Below are 15,415 nucleotides of genomic sequence, written 5' to 3' on the forward strand. Positions count from 1 at the left end.
GCACAAGAAGAAAGAAAAAGACAACCAGAAGAGAGATAGAAACAGGAAGTTGCTGCAGAAGCAGAAAAGAAGAAAAAGCTGGAAGAAGAAGAGAAAAGAAAAAAGGAGGAAGAAGAAACGAGAAGGAAGGAGGAGAAAGAGAGAAAGAGGAAAGAAGAGGAACAACAAAAAAAGAAAGAAGAAGCTCAAAAGGCAAAGATGTCCACAGAGGCAGAGCTGTTCATTTCACTGGAATTGTAGCCTTGGGTGGTAGCATTACATCAATCCTTACACCATGACCATGATCCTCAGACTAGGATAGCATGCACCAATGAGCCCAAATACTCATGGATCCACAATGAGACCAAAGGAGCCTTGCATGTATCACATCCACCTCAACACAAGTGCCATAATCCTAGGAGCCTCTTCTCTATCAAATAGTTGTTACCTATCCTAGAAGCAAAAACACTCTAGGTATTGTCGTCAAGAGCCAGATATGTATTTTTACAGCATGCATACTTAGCCACCATGCACTACCATCATGCCCATTTCACTCTGAAGCTGCTTCCTTGTTCATCACACTAATCGTGCCAAGAGCACACCCACATTCCATGAGGGTCAAAGTCTCGGACGAGACTACCTTCGTGTCACACAAAAATCCATAAATTAGTGTGCTACATAGCTTTCACAAATAAACAACACATATGTATCACATGAATATAGTGCCCAAACAGTAATTTCAAAACACGAATTCAAGCAACATGCAATATATGTATATCCAAACAGTGTAAACCAATGTAAACCATTGCAAGCTCTTCACAATTCTCCAAACAAAACTCGAGAGCAAGTTGAATTCTTGGTCCAACTATATAAATTCTGGCAAGATTTTCTTAAGCCATCCCTTCTCTGACTTCCTTAGCCAAGTTTTGTTAGGAGAATTACAACTCCTCAATCGAAAAGTCATTCATCTTAGATTTAAAGTAGAGTCCTTCACATACAAGGAGGGTCTTTCTAAGGTTATATTTTACTTCTCTTATCTAGGTTATATTTTACTTCTCTTATCTAGGTTTTATCTTGATATTGAAAATATTTAAGAGTCTTATGGTCATTCTTTAGTGCATACTTATGCACATAGAACAAGGTTCTTCTTCTTTTCTTAGAATTCTCAAGAACGTCTTGACCAATCCCAACTTTGGGTTCTCTTTATTGATCGGATTCATTCCTTGTTATTGATGAGATGATGAATCTTAAGGACATTGATCGGATTCATTCCTTCTTATCGGTGAGATGAAAATCCTTTTATAATCTTAAGGACATTGTCCCTTTTTAACTGAACATTATCCCTTACTATCTCTAATTCTATACCACATGTCTAAGGATTATCTAATTCTATACCTTTAAATTTATCTAAAGATTATCTAATTTGTGCACTATAATGCACATTTGACTTGCTTTTAAATAATTTAAGATATGAGTTTACACTTATTTGGATAGATAATGTGCTTCCAAACCCTTGATTTTATGGCTCAAATAAAACTTGCTCTCTCTAAAAGTGTATCAACATTTGAAGAGATTTATCCGACTCTATCCTACTTTCCACAAAAATGACATTCAATTCTTTGAATTTAATCCTAAGGTTTTTGAATAGCATTACCCTTTATTCATCCATGCACATCTAAAGCATGAAGCATGAAGGCAGGCACTCGATCACCTAGGCTAATTTTCTCTCTCTAGGAATTGTTTCTCCTAAGGCTACGCACAAATTATTTAGATATCAACTTTTCATGATCTTGAGATAGCCTATAGTAATCCTTGATTTTTCTATGGTGCTATGCAACAAGAAAATCTATTAAGATCTCCACAAGGTTATATATAGTTTTAAATTGTCTAAGGTTATACAATCAATTTTAGACTTTAGAAATCTCTATTCCAGGGGATTGTGCAGAGATTAAGATCTAACTAAATTTAAACTCAATTTCTCATAAATAGATAAGTAAAATATAAAGGAATAAGAGAAATTATAATTTTTGAATATAGGATCTATTTGTACCTTGAAAATTAGCTTGTAAGGGAGGTATTCTACCTTGTGTGCAAAAAAATGAAGCTTCCTCCTCCACAAAAGTCCATGAGTTTTTTTGAGGATCCCAATGTGCTTGTATAATATCACCTTCTTGAGTCTAATTGAGTATTACTGATAGCATAGGTAATGCAAACATATGACCAAGGAATAACTGCAACATGCAAAAAATACTCTCCTCCTTCAAAAGGAAAATTCATGGATTTCTCATAAGCAAGGGAGCCTTTATATGGTTGAAAATCATGACTGACCACTCTACGTGCTCACTTAGCTCTAACTAAAGGTTGGTAGCTCACAATATCCCATGAAACTGAACCTTAGACTTCATGCATCCACTCATTTTCTATGCACTCAACCACTCCCAAATGCATCCACTCATACAACAAGTTAATTCCCACATTTATGCATGGCTAGAATTATCTATTAGTCTCCATGCTTATCTCCACATTTAACATTAATTTTACTTCCCAAAAATTACTCCTAAGGTTTTGCACTCCGCCTTTTAACCTTAGACTTTAAATTTTCACCCATTCAATCTTAGCTTAAAATGTACACTCTTCTCTATTTATAATTTTTGCCAAGTCTAATGCTCACACACCCTAGCATATTTTTTGAATAATTGTTATTATTTAATTTTCTTGAAAAATGCCTCATTTATTTCAATGTTTTTTTCTCTTTCTAACTCCAATGTGCAGGGAAGTGCACATGTGCAACTTGACCATTAATCTTAAATTTTATTTCTTCTAATTTATCAATTACTCAGACTCCCAAATCTCTCCCTTTAATTCCACACCTTATTTAAAAATTTACATACATTCTCTCAATAGAAGATACACCTTTGAAAATAATCTCTCAGTTACATTAAAATAAGAAAAGAGGAATCTGATAGTGTGGCTAATGATGATGTATTCTCATCATATTTAAGAGGCATCCATCTAATGATAATGTATTTGCACCCATCTACTAATGCAATGTGTGTGTATTCATTTCATATCATTGTCTTGTTACTTTTCTAATCTAATTATTATTTTGCTAATCTTATTATTAATTATCATTAGTACTCTATTATGCTAAACCCTGAGTTTAATCCATTTCTACACTCCATAGCTTATTCCCATCTTGGATTTCCAGAGTGTTGTGGTAAAGACCCCACCTGTAGAGTATCCAACCGGTTGCTTGAGGAATTACTTTGCTAATCACTATCAAGATAGGCTATCAATTTCTTAAGATAGATAAGTTTTTTCTATTTCTTAGCACAAATTAATGATTTTTTCTATAAATTATATTGCACCTCTTGTTAAGGAAATAAAACTTCATGACTTATGCTAGATATGTTCATTATTAGTAGTGAACATATCTAGCACAAATTAATGATTTCTTAACACAAATTAATGATTTTTCTGCACCTCTTGTTAAGGAAATAAAACTTCACGACTTATGCTAGATATGTTCATTATTAGTGAACAAAGGTTCATAAAGAATGTTCAAACATATATTCCCAAAATAGTGAATAAATATTTCCATTCACAAGAATCGAACCTACAACCCAAAGCTCCACACTCAGCCACTTTAGACACTACACCAATGATTCCATGATGAAAGCCTTGTTTTTTTTAATTAATATATTTTAAAAATAATCTTATTGCCGAGACTAATTAGACCGCAAGGCTGCCACATGGGCCAGATAGGTATCAAGGTTGGCACCCCCATATCTATCCATAATTGTAAACTCACATCTATCTAAAGCACCCCGATATCTATCCATAATTGTAACTCACATCTAACTAAAGCACCATCTATTGCTAGGGCTAGGAGATATAGACACATCCCATAGAAACCATTGCTAAGGCTAGAGATATAGAAATATCCCATAGAAACCATTAAGATGATGGTCAATACACCTTAAAGTTTTAACACAAACTTATGTTGCAATATTAAGTGATTTTTGTTGGAGTGAAGATCAAAGTAGCAATACACACATAGATGCAGTAAGCAAGAAGAGGTAGATGGAAGCACAACACTCAAAGTAGATTGATGAGAATGAGTGAAGTACAAGTGAAGTGACATAATAAGGTCACTTACACTCATAAGAGTGCGTTCATACGCTCAGGAGAAAAAAAACTCCTAAAGAGGGAAAAAGTACACTGGTCCATTATTAACCTACGCCCACACGTCACTACCATATAAATGGCTACAAATCCCTCCTATAGTGATGATGTGAGCATGTACATGGATCATGTGGTGGTTGATCAGTCTCTAAATGGCAATAAGCCCAAAGATTTACAAAAAGCTTTAAATTTCTCTCGTGAGAGAACCTTCATGAATAAATCTAATATATTATCGTATATAGAGATAAGTGCCACTAATGCATGTGAATGTGCATCCATGCCATCCCACCTTGCTTGTTCCGTTGTGAGAGGTGCAGAATAAATGCCACAGCTACATCAGAACTTGTATCACCATCCAAAGTACATGTACTATGCTAATGTTCTAGTGAGATAGGACCTGCCTCATTGCCAATAATAACATTCCAATGCCCTTTAGCGACCTATATGGTGTATCATATAGAACCACAATGGGTAGTTGGTCCTGTCAAGCTTATCCTCAGCAAAAAACAAACCAAAAACATCATTGTCTGCCATTCAGCTTGCAAATAACTAATCTGACATAGAATACAAATATCCCAACTACTTGTAAAGGTATTGTCAATGTCCACTGAATGCAATCGATATGGCTGCCACGAGATCATTGATGACGATGGAAACCTACAAAGTGTAAAAAATTACAGTGTAGAGTGTGAAAATGAGATCACTAGTAGATGGTTTGTTCCCCCCTGAGTATAGCCTTGACCACCATCGTTGGATCCTTCATGGCCGCATCATCCACCTAGGCTTGAATTGGCTCCACACAGAGCAGACATGACTATCCTTATCGTAGCTTTCTACAAATCTCCAAATTTACAAAATGCACTTCTTGAGTGTTAATCATAGTTTCATTAAGAAACCCACTTACCTTATGGACACATCCCATGCTATGAGGATGGCTATTGGCTGATAGAGAACGGGAGAGCCAAGGGCGTAAGATTGGAGGAGTGGATATGCACACTATGCATGACTAAGGGTGGTTTAACAGCGGGGAGCACTATATATTCACATGACCAATTCAATATGAGATGCATGGAAATTTTCATAGTTTCTTTGAAGAGGGATTTGGTCCTCTATCACGGATGATGCACTACAAATATCAACAATGCTTGGGCCTTTACTTACTAGCGCTATCACAAATATGTTTTGTTGAGGCTAGAGACAAGGAAGCGACATCAACAAAAGATACCACCTAGACAGACTTCTTTGGCCCCCATCCGAGGCAGACAGATCATGGACAAGACACCCAAGTTCATTAAGAGAGCTCATTTCAAACAAAGACATGTTGGCACCCAACACACAAGGTATCGTCAAAGAGAGAGCACACGATTCCTCCATAGACCCAAACAGCCCCGCCCACAAAGATCCAAGCCATCCTCTCAATAGATTCAGTTTTGGGATATATTCTAACTTCATAGCCATAGAAGGTGGATATTGATTGACACTATGTACATTGAGGGTGGAGAACACATAATGAGGTCTCCTTGATTCATTGCTTCATTAGACATGCAAGGCCCGTGTAATATACAACCCCCGTCTTCTTCATTCACTAATTTATATGCAAGGCCTCCCTATGACATGGGCTGTTTTCTTTTAGTAGATTTGTCTTTCTTATGTCCATGTTTTAATCGTTCTTTGTCTCATGGACCCATTGGATCTGTGATAGGCATCAATAAAATCCATCTTCCTCTTCCTTTGACCTCCTCTTCGTCTTCGTCATCTTCTTCTTCTTCGTCCTTCTCTTAGTCACTCATAATTTGTGATAGTATCCCAATCTGGTTGATGATCTCCTTCAGCTCCTCTCTTCTCTCGCAAACCCAGCCAAGCAACCAATGTAGTGGCATAGGAAGGGGGCCACATAGCATCCTAACAGCTAGCAGGTGAATGCATGAAGAGCAAAAATCAACAACACAAGCCTTGTTTTACTCGTAACTACTTGATAGCAAACAAAAAATAGCTACTTGTTGCTAAACATTATGTGATGTCTCAAAATATTTGCAACAGTCAATTTATAAAAGAACTATTGGAAATTGTACAGACATTCCCTTCAAAATATGCCAGCAACAATGTTACATCTAGTAATTGAGAAGTTTACAAGCATCTCGCTGCAAAAGAGAGAGCTCAAAATGAGAGCCCAAAAAGAGAAACTTTTGCATAGCCACTCAAAAATTCCATGAGTTCAATGCTAACATTGCTATGTAACAAAGAATCTTAAAATTTCTCCAGTTGATGTTGAATAATCTCGATGGTGACCTTTGATCTTCAAGGCAACTAGATGCTCCAAATCTTGAAGACAATTTTAATACTACCATGTGGCTGTCAGCAGTGTATAGTTGGAAGTCTTTATAATGCCTTAGACACGGTAGGCATCTTGGTGCATGCACGCATCCAGTTTCACCAATGCATATACGCGTATGTTCCACCAATGCACACACATCCGGTTTCACCAATGCATACTCGCATAGCTTTTCACCAAAGCATACATGCAGTGGGTTTGTGCAAAGCTGCTTCATTTCACCTCCACCCTTTCACACGTTATGCTCAATAGGTGAGAGCAGTCTCTCAACCTCCTTAGAGTTATCTTTCAAAGATATTTGTAAGTTGATGCGAGTCATTTTGTTCCATTCACTTTCCACTCGAAAGAAGATCCACTGGAATCGACGAAGTATCTCAAGAGCTGTCATAAGAAAAACTGTGATGTAGTTATGCCTCAAATGAGCTGAGAGCTTGTACGTCCATGCCCAACGCAGCAATAAATTGCTCCCAATCGCGCTATAGTAAACCTGCCATGCCATCCCCATTTGTTACGCAACATTATCATCCTTGACAAACATGACTTTCTCTTCTTTGTAGACAGTAGCATACAAAATACCTTATCTTCTTCCATGATGGGTTGGAAAGTTCAAAATGTGTGCATGCATGTGTATGCATGTGCACCACAGACACACAAATGCATATACATATTTATTTATATTTATATATATATATACACATACACATACACGTGCATACACGTTTGCATGCTTGTATGTAAGTATGTATGAACGTACTTATGGTCATATTTTGTGGATACCCTATTTGATATAGCTGGAAAATGAAGTTACCTTGTTCGCATATGAGAAAGAGAAGCCTGGAGACTTTACAAAACTTTGAATAAGTAGATAGAAAGGGGCATACCCAATGGTAACTGTATAATAAGCTTGGCCTGAGAAGTGGGTACCTTTTTGCATTGCACATACCTGAAAAAAGGCTACAAACAGTAACACCACCACCATTACAACGAGAGGATATAACACTGCAAGGTCTCAAAAAGCATGAAGTTTCAAGACGTAAGGAAAATGCAGGATTGACAACCTAAGGTCCCAATCACGTCTGATGTCCCAGTAGAAAGAAAAGCAAGTGTTGATCAAACCCAAGAAGAGCCAAAGTGGCCTGTACACTCCTTTCCACATCTCTGCTGCAACATGGTACTTAAGAGCTGACAGTAGTATGACTGGAAATGATGTAGCGTACTTCAAAGCTGTCCACACACCCACGAGTGGGTTTAAGGTAAATTTGAATGAACAAACACGCTACACCTTTATTGTACTTTTCAAAGCAGTTTTCTGAAATGGAGTCTTGTTTCTGCATTCCACATACGTGCCATGCAGGGCTGGGGGTGGGGGAGGAGCCTGAGCCGGGGGAGGGGGGAGGGTGGGGGTTTGTTTGACCAATAAGGGTGTTCTGTGAACCTTTTTTAAAACCCTTAACTCTCTGTATGCTTGTTGTAAACTGCTTCCTTAAGGTATCCGAGTTAAGATTGAGATCCTGAGCTCACTGGATTCAGCCATGCATGCATACGTGTGTGTGTGTGTGTGTGTGTGTGCGCGTGTGCCTGCACTGTGACACATTAGGCCCCAGATGCATATGTCATAACTACAAAGGCATTGTCCAAGGTAGAATAGGTGATTTTTAAGCCATTGCAAGCCCTGATTGTAAAACGGAACCAGTTCATTGAGTGTACAGTCAGACAGGAAAAAACTAGGGTAGTGTGGGCACAAGCCTGAGCTGGGAGAATTCAGTGCCTGAAGGCGACTGCCCAGGAAGATTACAGGAGCAGCACAGTACAGTTTGCAGGCCAGTTGGTAGACGGATTTCAACATTGGACAGCAATGTGCAGGTGTGGGCCTGATTTTCAGGGCTTTGCACTGCCATTGGACAGACGTAAAGCAACCCCAGGCAGGTGCCCAAGCTCTGTCCAAAGGCTGGGAATGCGAAAAGGCACATATGGAACCCATAGAGAGGTTTCCCTGTCCCCTCCAAGCTACAGCAGGCCGATTAGCCATAGGAGGGAGAAGCAAAGAGGGAATGGTTGTTCTGGGGGGGAAGGAGGGTGTGAGAAAAGGGACGAAGGGAGAAAAGCGGGGGAGGGGGGGTGTGTGGGGGGGTTTGTGGTCGCACAATGACATGTGCCTTCCATAGCAAACATGGATCATAGTAAAATCATAAGAAATAATTTACTACTAAATATGACATCTAGAGGCAAGTGTTGTAGCACAGAACTTTTACCATTGAAAATGCATGTCTTGTCTTTGGTGTCGCTATACTGCCGTAGGCATTGGAAAAAGCGGCACAAGTAAGGAAGAGCTAATACAAGTGGGATCCAAATAGAATGACTCCCACAAGTGGATTCAGGTTCAAACCATGATAAAGTGGCAACCTGTCGAGCACACATACAACCATGGGGAGGTTAGAATCTAGAAGAAATCATTAACCTCTTCTTGTATACTAAGTTTTGTGAGCTTGCATAAGAGACACCACTTCACACATTGGTTTACCTGGCCATGAAACATCCTGCAAGTTGCTCGCTCTAGATCTGAGAGAACCTATAAAATGGCAAAAACTTGTTTGTTCAAATCCAAACAAGACTCTTATATTAACAAATAAATTATTCTCTTTTATGGCATGTAGACATCTCACCTTTCAAATGTGCCAGAGGGATATTCTGTTGCAATGAGCAGGCATGAAAGTTGTGGATGATATTAAGGTTGAACTTCCTATGTGATCTACAGTCCCAAAGTTAAATAAAATCTCCTTGTCTAGACTCGACCAAGATGCCCTGTGAGGCCCAACAGTGTGCTATTGTGGGTAGTTCATTATACTTTGGCAGCACCCACTGCCATGGAGACCACACAATTACATTAAGTACCATTAGATAATCCTGATATGTGATGAAGCACAAAAGTAAAGGGACCTGATATCCACACACAAGTTAATTGCAGAGTGTTCCGTGTATGTCTCTCAAAAGGTTCTCAGAAGCATCCCATAATCGGCTTTGCTGGCTACTCAGCCAATTCCCTTCTCATAGTTCCGTACCTTGCAAAGTTGATTATCAGATGTAAGGACCCCTTCTGGTCAGCAACTGGCTGGCCAGCCCCCACAGGTTTGAGTCAAAATGGGCTCTGTTTGCCCACCTGTCAAAACTCATATACTGTCCAAGCATGTTTGCTGGCCCTGCAGATCTGTTGTGTGCACCTCTGTCTGGCATATACTGTCCTCCAACCTGGTTGCCTAGTTATCCAGAAGCAGGGATGGTGTAGAGCAACTGGCAGCATGTTTCAGTCAGGGCGTCCAACTTTTGCCAAGGGCCATGACTTAGCTCGACGTTTGTAGACTCTCTTTTTTTTTCCAGTCGGGTCTGGGATAGGTGTCAGCCACTCCTAAGGAATAGCAGGGTCTATGTCGAGGCTAAGTCTATCTCTACCCCGGATCCGTGCCAGGTCTCTCTCTTGAACCACCAGGGGAAGCTGCCTGTGTGCCAGCCAATCTCCGAGGGACCTAGCAGGTCCTGTGCTCAACATGCCCCATGATACATGAGGTCAGGCCCCCAACATATGGACACTGGGTAAACGGACCAAGGGGTCCCAAATCAATGGCTGCCTGAAGACACTCCTCTGAGGCTACCGGAGCTATCTACCTAAGGGCTGGCCTGAGGTGCTCCCAAGCTCAAAGTAAGCTGGCTGCAAATCTGTCCTCAAAAGTTGGGCTAAATCCACGGGCTTGCATCTCTGTGAAGATCCAACTGGTACTCTATGGCCAGGGGACGGGCTGACATCCATGCCAAGAGGAAGTCCTTCCAAGGCTCACCACCAATCCTCTAACAATCAACTTGCCTAGCAGGGCGCGCCTCTGAATAGTGGGGTCAATAATGCCTAGGCCCCCTCTGCGCCGTGGCTGAATAATCACTCTCCATGCCACCTTGGTCCGGGCAGGCCTCCCATCACTGCCGGCCCATAAGATGTTCCAAATCAACCGCTATTCCTGGCCAATGCATGCTCGAGAGAAGGCCCAACAAGAAGTAATGTACCACATGGTGGCAAGCACGACCTAGTTCGCCACCACCACTCCATCGGCTAAGGAGAGCCTCGCAGAGCTCCAATACAGAAGCTTCTTCCGAATGCTCAGAAGAAGAGGGGCGAGCTGCTGCTCCGGAGAGATATGGATGCCAACCTGGCATCCGGGACAGCAAACTGGAGTGCCCCTCGGGATCCATTGGAAAGCATCAACTGGGCGCCAAGTCGGGGCGGGTGCAAAGCCTACCCAAAAACCACATGCCTTGTGCCAGTTGATCTACGCTCCTAATGCGCGACAGAAGATCTCGATCACCTCAGCGAATCTCTGGAGATTCCCCACATCTCCTAATAGGTATGTTGTTGTGTGATCTGCAAACTCAACTCCTCCTGTGTACGGGGGGGAAGGCGCAATCCCTCGAGCCCCGTCTCCAGAGCTGAGAGAAAATTGTTCATGGCCTCGGCGACGAATAAGAAAAGATAAGGTGCTAGAGAACAACCCTGTTGAACCAAGCGAGGAAGGGGGAATCTGTCGCCTCGAGCTCCCTGAATGAGCACCTAACTGTGAGAGGCTGAGTATACTCCTGAAACACCACGGATCCACTCCACAGGGAACCCCATCCAGCGCATCGTGCCGTCTAGAAAGCTCCAATCAACCCTGTCATAAGCTTTCTCAAAATCTAGGAGTAGTACAATGAGATCCTGCTACCACATCTTGGCCAAAGCGGTCGCCAAGATGTTGTCAAGAATGCTCCGATCCTAAACAAAACCTGTTTGAGTGTCATGGATCAAGTCACGGAGGAAAGGCTAAAGTCCCCGGCTGATGGCCTTGGCCAAGATCTTGTAGGCGGTTCCAAGAAGGGTGATGGGTCTCCACTACCGGATCTCCAACCTCTCCCCACCCTCCTTCGGGATAAAGTGTATCAAACCCTCTGAAAGCCTCTCTGGCATGGCTCCTGTGGTCATAATCTCATTAAAGGCTGCTTGAAGGCCGCCTTCCATGAGATCCCAGTGGCAAAGAAAGAAAGAAACTGGAAGCCCGTCTGCCCTCGGGCGTTTGCCCCTAGGGAGAGCCGTCAATGCCTCCGCCAGCTCCTCTGCAGTGAAGGGAGTCAATAAGAAGGACCGAAGAGCGGGGGGGTGAAAGAGTGCACAGAGCGGAAGCAAAAGGGCACTAGAGTGTGCTGAATAGAGAGTGCAAGAGAGAGAGAGATATGGAACAACTATGCTGAATATACTGAAGCAAAACAGTCCCAAGCAAGAGACACAAGTAGTCTCATAAGTGAGGGAGCAAAAGATGTACAAGACAAGATACAAAAGTGAGAGGCCAGCCCCACCTATTTATAGGTGGGGATAGCTAGCCGACTGGAGCTGAATAAGCTAGCCGACTGGAGCTGAATAGCTGGCTGACAGGGAAAATACCCTACGGGTTGGGAAAAATCCCAGAAAAATATGTAAAATAGGGGTGGCCAGCCCACAATCAAGGGCCATGCAAAAAGGGACCAAAAGGACACCAAAAATGGGCAAAAACTGGGGATTAATGTGCTAACACCCCCTCTTAGCACGAGATGCTGAACAAACTCCAAGAAGCCGAAGAAGTCGTCCTCTGTCAAAGACAAAAGAATGCAGCAACAACAGGTACCAAGAAAGCTCCACAAGCAATCTCCAGCTACAAAAGCAACAGAACAAGCTGCCATGTACACTGCTCCTCTAGAAGAAAACAACCATGTAGGTTGCATCATGCTGCTCCAAATATCGGTGCCAAACCCAAATGTAAACACAGTGCCACAGAAATCCCTAGAAGCCTGTAGCTCCAAGAAGATAATACCCTCAAAAGAAATAGAGTCCATCTGCTCGAACTGTGTACCAAGAGTAGCCAAATGCTGTACAATAGCACTCTCCTCGAAGGTCGGCATCGCCAGATGTAAGAACTCAACTGCCCCCTCTGAAAACTGATGTCGGGACTCCATAGGCCCAACCAAATCCAAATCCCAATCCTTCAATCCCTGGAAGTACCACTATGCCCCAGACATGGCCACAGACACACCTGACCACAATCCAGAATCCTCACACAGAGTAAGGGAAATAGGAACATTCACAGTACTGGTATAACTGAAGTAGTAGTAGCCTCCTCAATAGCATCACACAACGTAGAAGCAGGCTCCTCCATAGAAGGCAAAGGGACCAGCAGTACTGGTTGTTGAAGAAAGAGTCGGAGGCGAAGCAATAGGAGACAAATCTCCCACAAAAGCTGTGAGCAAAGATAGCCCACTGTCTTCCTCAAAAACATTACCAGATATATCATCCTGGCAAGGAGAAGTATGCACAGAATTTGAAGGCAAGGCAACACGAGAAACAAACTCCTCAGATGCAGATGCAGTGAGCAAAACTAGCCCACTATCCTTCGCTGCAAGAACATCTCCGAAAGAAGTATCCACAAGATCACTGGCTGCATAGCACAAAGAGGGTGCAAGAGGGAAAGGCATCAACTAGGACTGTAGCTTGGCTCTCCTCAAGAAATATGCACAATCTCAGAAGAAGAAGTGTCCTCCACAGGTACCAAGGGTGCCACCAAAGCCCAAACCACCACAATCCCCCTTTGCAAAAGGGAATGTCCACTGGAGAGGAAAACGCAGCCAAAGAGGGGGTGCTGTTCTGGAAAAACAGACCGCCTAGATCCAAACTCCAAGTAGGAATGAAACGCTGATGAAAAAGTTACCTTCTGGCTGCAAGCGATTAAGCCAAACTGAAGGAAAATAACCAGCAGAAGCTGTCCAGAAAACGCAGCAAGAAGAAGGCTACAAATCTGTGAAAAACACAGAGGATAAGGGGCTGTAAATAGGGCTAAATCTGGGGCAGCAGATGGAATCGCTGAACCGGGAGTGATGATACCATGAAAGAGTGCACAGAGCGGAAGCAAAAGGGCACTAGAGTGTGCTGAATAGAGAGTGCAAGAGAGAGAGATATGGAGCAACTATGCTGAATATACTGAAGCAAAACAGTCCCAAGCAAGAGACACAAGTAGTCTCATAAGTGAGGGAGCAAAAGATGTACAAGACAAGATACAAAAGTGAGAGGCCAACCCCACCTATTTATAGGTGGGGAAAGCTGGCCAACTGGAGCTGAATAGCTGGCCGACAGGGAAAATACCATATGGGCTGGGAAAAATCCCAGAAAAATATGTAAAATAGGGGTGGCCAGCCCACAATCAAGGGCCATGCAAAAAGGGACCAAAAGGACACCAGAAATGGGCAGAAACTGGGGATGAATGTGCTAAAGGAAGCGGGGGGGGGGGGGGGGGGGGGTCAGAAAACAATGGCTCTATGCTAGCCGTGCAACCTGCAAACACCATCTCTCCGCCTGTGGGGGCTATGTCAAAGAAGTCTCCCGTGACTCTATCGCCAGCTTGGGTCCAAAAGGAAGCTCTGGCATGGTACTTGTACTCCACCCTCCTCTCCTTGATGGATCTGATCTCCGTGCGGACGACAGCAAGCTGGCTCTCAATCCATGGGCTATCGGGGGAACTCTCCTAAAGCCGTTGGAGAGAAGCAAGACCCCTCCTTAGGCTCCTCTCCTACTCATGAAATCCCTCTAATCGGCTCTGTGCTGCCTCCTACAAAAATCTGCTGATCTCACCTAGGCCCAATCCAAGGTGCACGTGGCAGAGCCTGAAATAAGTCCAATCTTGCCCATATCTGCTCTATCCTACTGTAGACATCTGGGTCCTATATGAGGCTGTCCAGAATCCTTGTGCTCGTGTGCCTGTCCTGCCTCCAAAGGTCCTCTAAGGACAGAATAACAAGAGCATGATCCAAAAAAGTGGTGCCCACCAAGATGCCAATCATGCCCCCATGGCAACAAACCCGCTCATCCACATAAAACCTGCCAAGTCACGAGAGGTTGGGGCCAGTGCTCCTCCTATCAGACCGGAGAAGCACAGGCTCTCGAGGCTGCACCCAAACTCTGGGAGATGCCAAAGGTCCTGTCCCCTGAGTGCAAGGATCAACTCCTCCCATGTAGAGTACTCTGCGCCTAAGACTGTGGCAATGCCTCCTCCGAGTTTGTCCTCTGCTGCCTCAATGATGTTAAAGTGTCCACCCATTTACCAAACGTCAGCCTGAGGAAGAACCTGAGGAAGAGCCTGACAAACTGTGCTCCAGAAGACTCTACCTGCTGCCGTGTTCGGGGCATAAACATTGAGGAAGCCCATGCTGTCCTCTCCAATCATAATGGTAACCCACTGCGCTCGCCCAGAGACTACGACACCTGAGCCTACCACTGCCGACAAGAGCTGCTCACTGACAGAAATACAAACTCCTCCCTACCTCCCCTAGGGGCCGAAAGAGGGAGACCCAAAAGTGTGGCTCCTGTCTAGTAAAATCTTCCCACAGCAGCGAGTACGCCCCTCGGAAAGGTGGTGCTCGTAGCGAAAAAGAATGTCGATGGGTCCCCCAACTATAGCTCTATGAAGCTCTTCTCTAAGGACACCTCACCTCTGAAAGCGCTAAGGCCCCCTTAAACCCTAAATGTTCCATGAGACTATCCGCATATCAATCTCTGTGGGAGGCGGAACTACCCTCCACTCGAAGAGTCTTGGGTGTGGGTTTAGCTGGGGAATAATCTCAAATTACAATCAATCCTGGGGCGAAGGCGCACCAAGTGGGCACGAATCATGTCCTCCATGTGTCGCCACTCTGTCTAAGTGTGAGAATAGGCATACTCTTAACTCCATCGATCACAGTGGAGGTGTCTATAAGAGGGAGGGAGGGGTACTGCAGCAACTGAGATATGAAGGAACACAAAGAGCAACACCTCCAGGCTGGAGGCCACCACCTCCCCGTCCAGGTCTCTATGGCCTAAACCTCCAAGCTCCAAGCCAAGGGCTA

The 15,415-nt window shown here is 43.4% G+C and overlaps 1 protein-coding gene across 4 annotated transcripts in view; it reads right to left on the reverse strand.

Moving 5' to 3' along the window:
* Positions 1 to 6,187: 6,187 nt before the first annotated feature.
* LOC147631891 (uncharacterized) overlaps positions 6,188 to 15,415 on the reverse strand; it is a 70,399-nt gene continuing 61,171 nt past the window's right edge. For 2 of the 4 annotated variants that reach the window (XM_086808451.1, XM_086808450.1), the window contains 5 exons: positions 9,018 to 9,065; positions 8,749 to 8,899; positions 7,555 to 7,720; positions 7,378 to 7,450; positions 6,188 to 6,983 (listed from right to left, as the gene is read on the reverse strand). In XM_086808451.1, the coding sequence (XP_086664577.1) occupies positions 6,729 to 6,983; positions 7,378 to 7,450; positions 7,555 to 7,720; positions 8,749 to 8,899; positions 9,018 to 9,065 (693 nt within the window). In that variant the 3' untranslated portion in view covers positions 6,188 to 6,728. The remainder of the gene's footprint in view (positions 6,984 to 7,377; positions 7,451 to 7,554; positions 7,721 to 8,748; positions 8,900 to 9,017; positions 9,066 to 15,415) is intronic. The other 2 variants (XM_086808452.1, XM_086808453.1) reach the window with 2 other exon arrangements.

Source organism: Cibotium barometz, chromosome 14, assembly GCF_041138505.1.
Source record: "Cibotium barometz isolate CiBa-2024 chromosome 14, ASM4113850v1, whole genome shotgun sequence".
Lineage (NCBI taxonomy): Eukaryota > Viridiplantae > Streptophyta > Polypodiopsida > Cyatheales > Cibotiaceae > Cibotium > Cibotium barometz.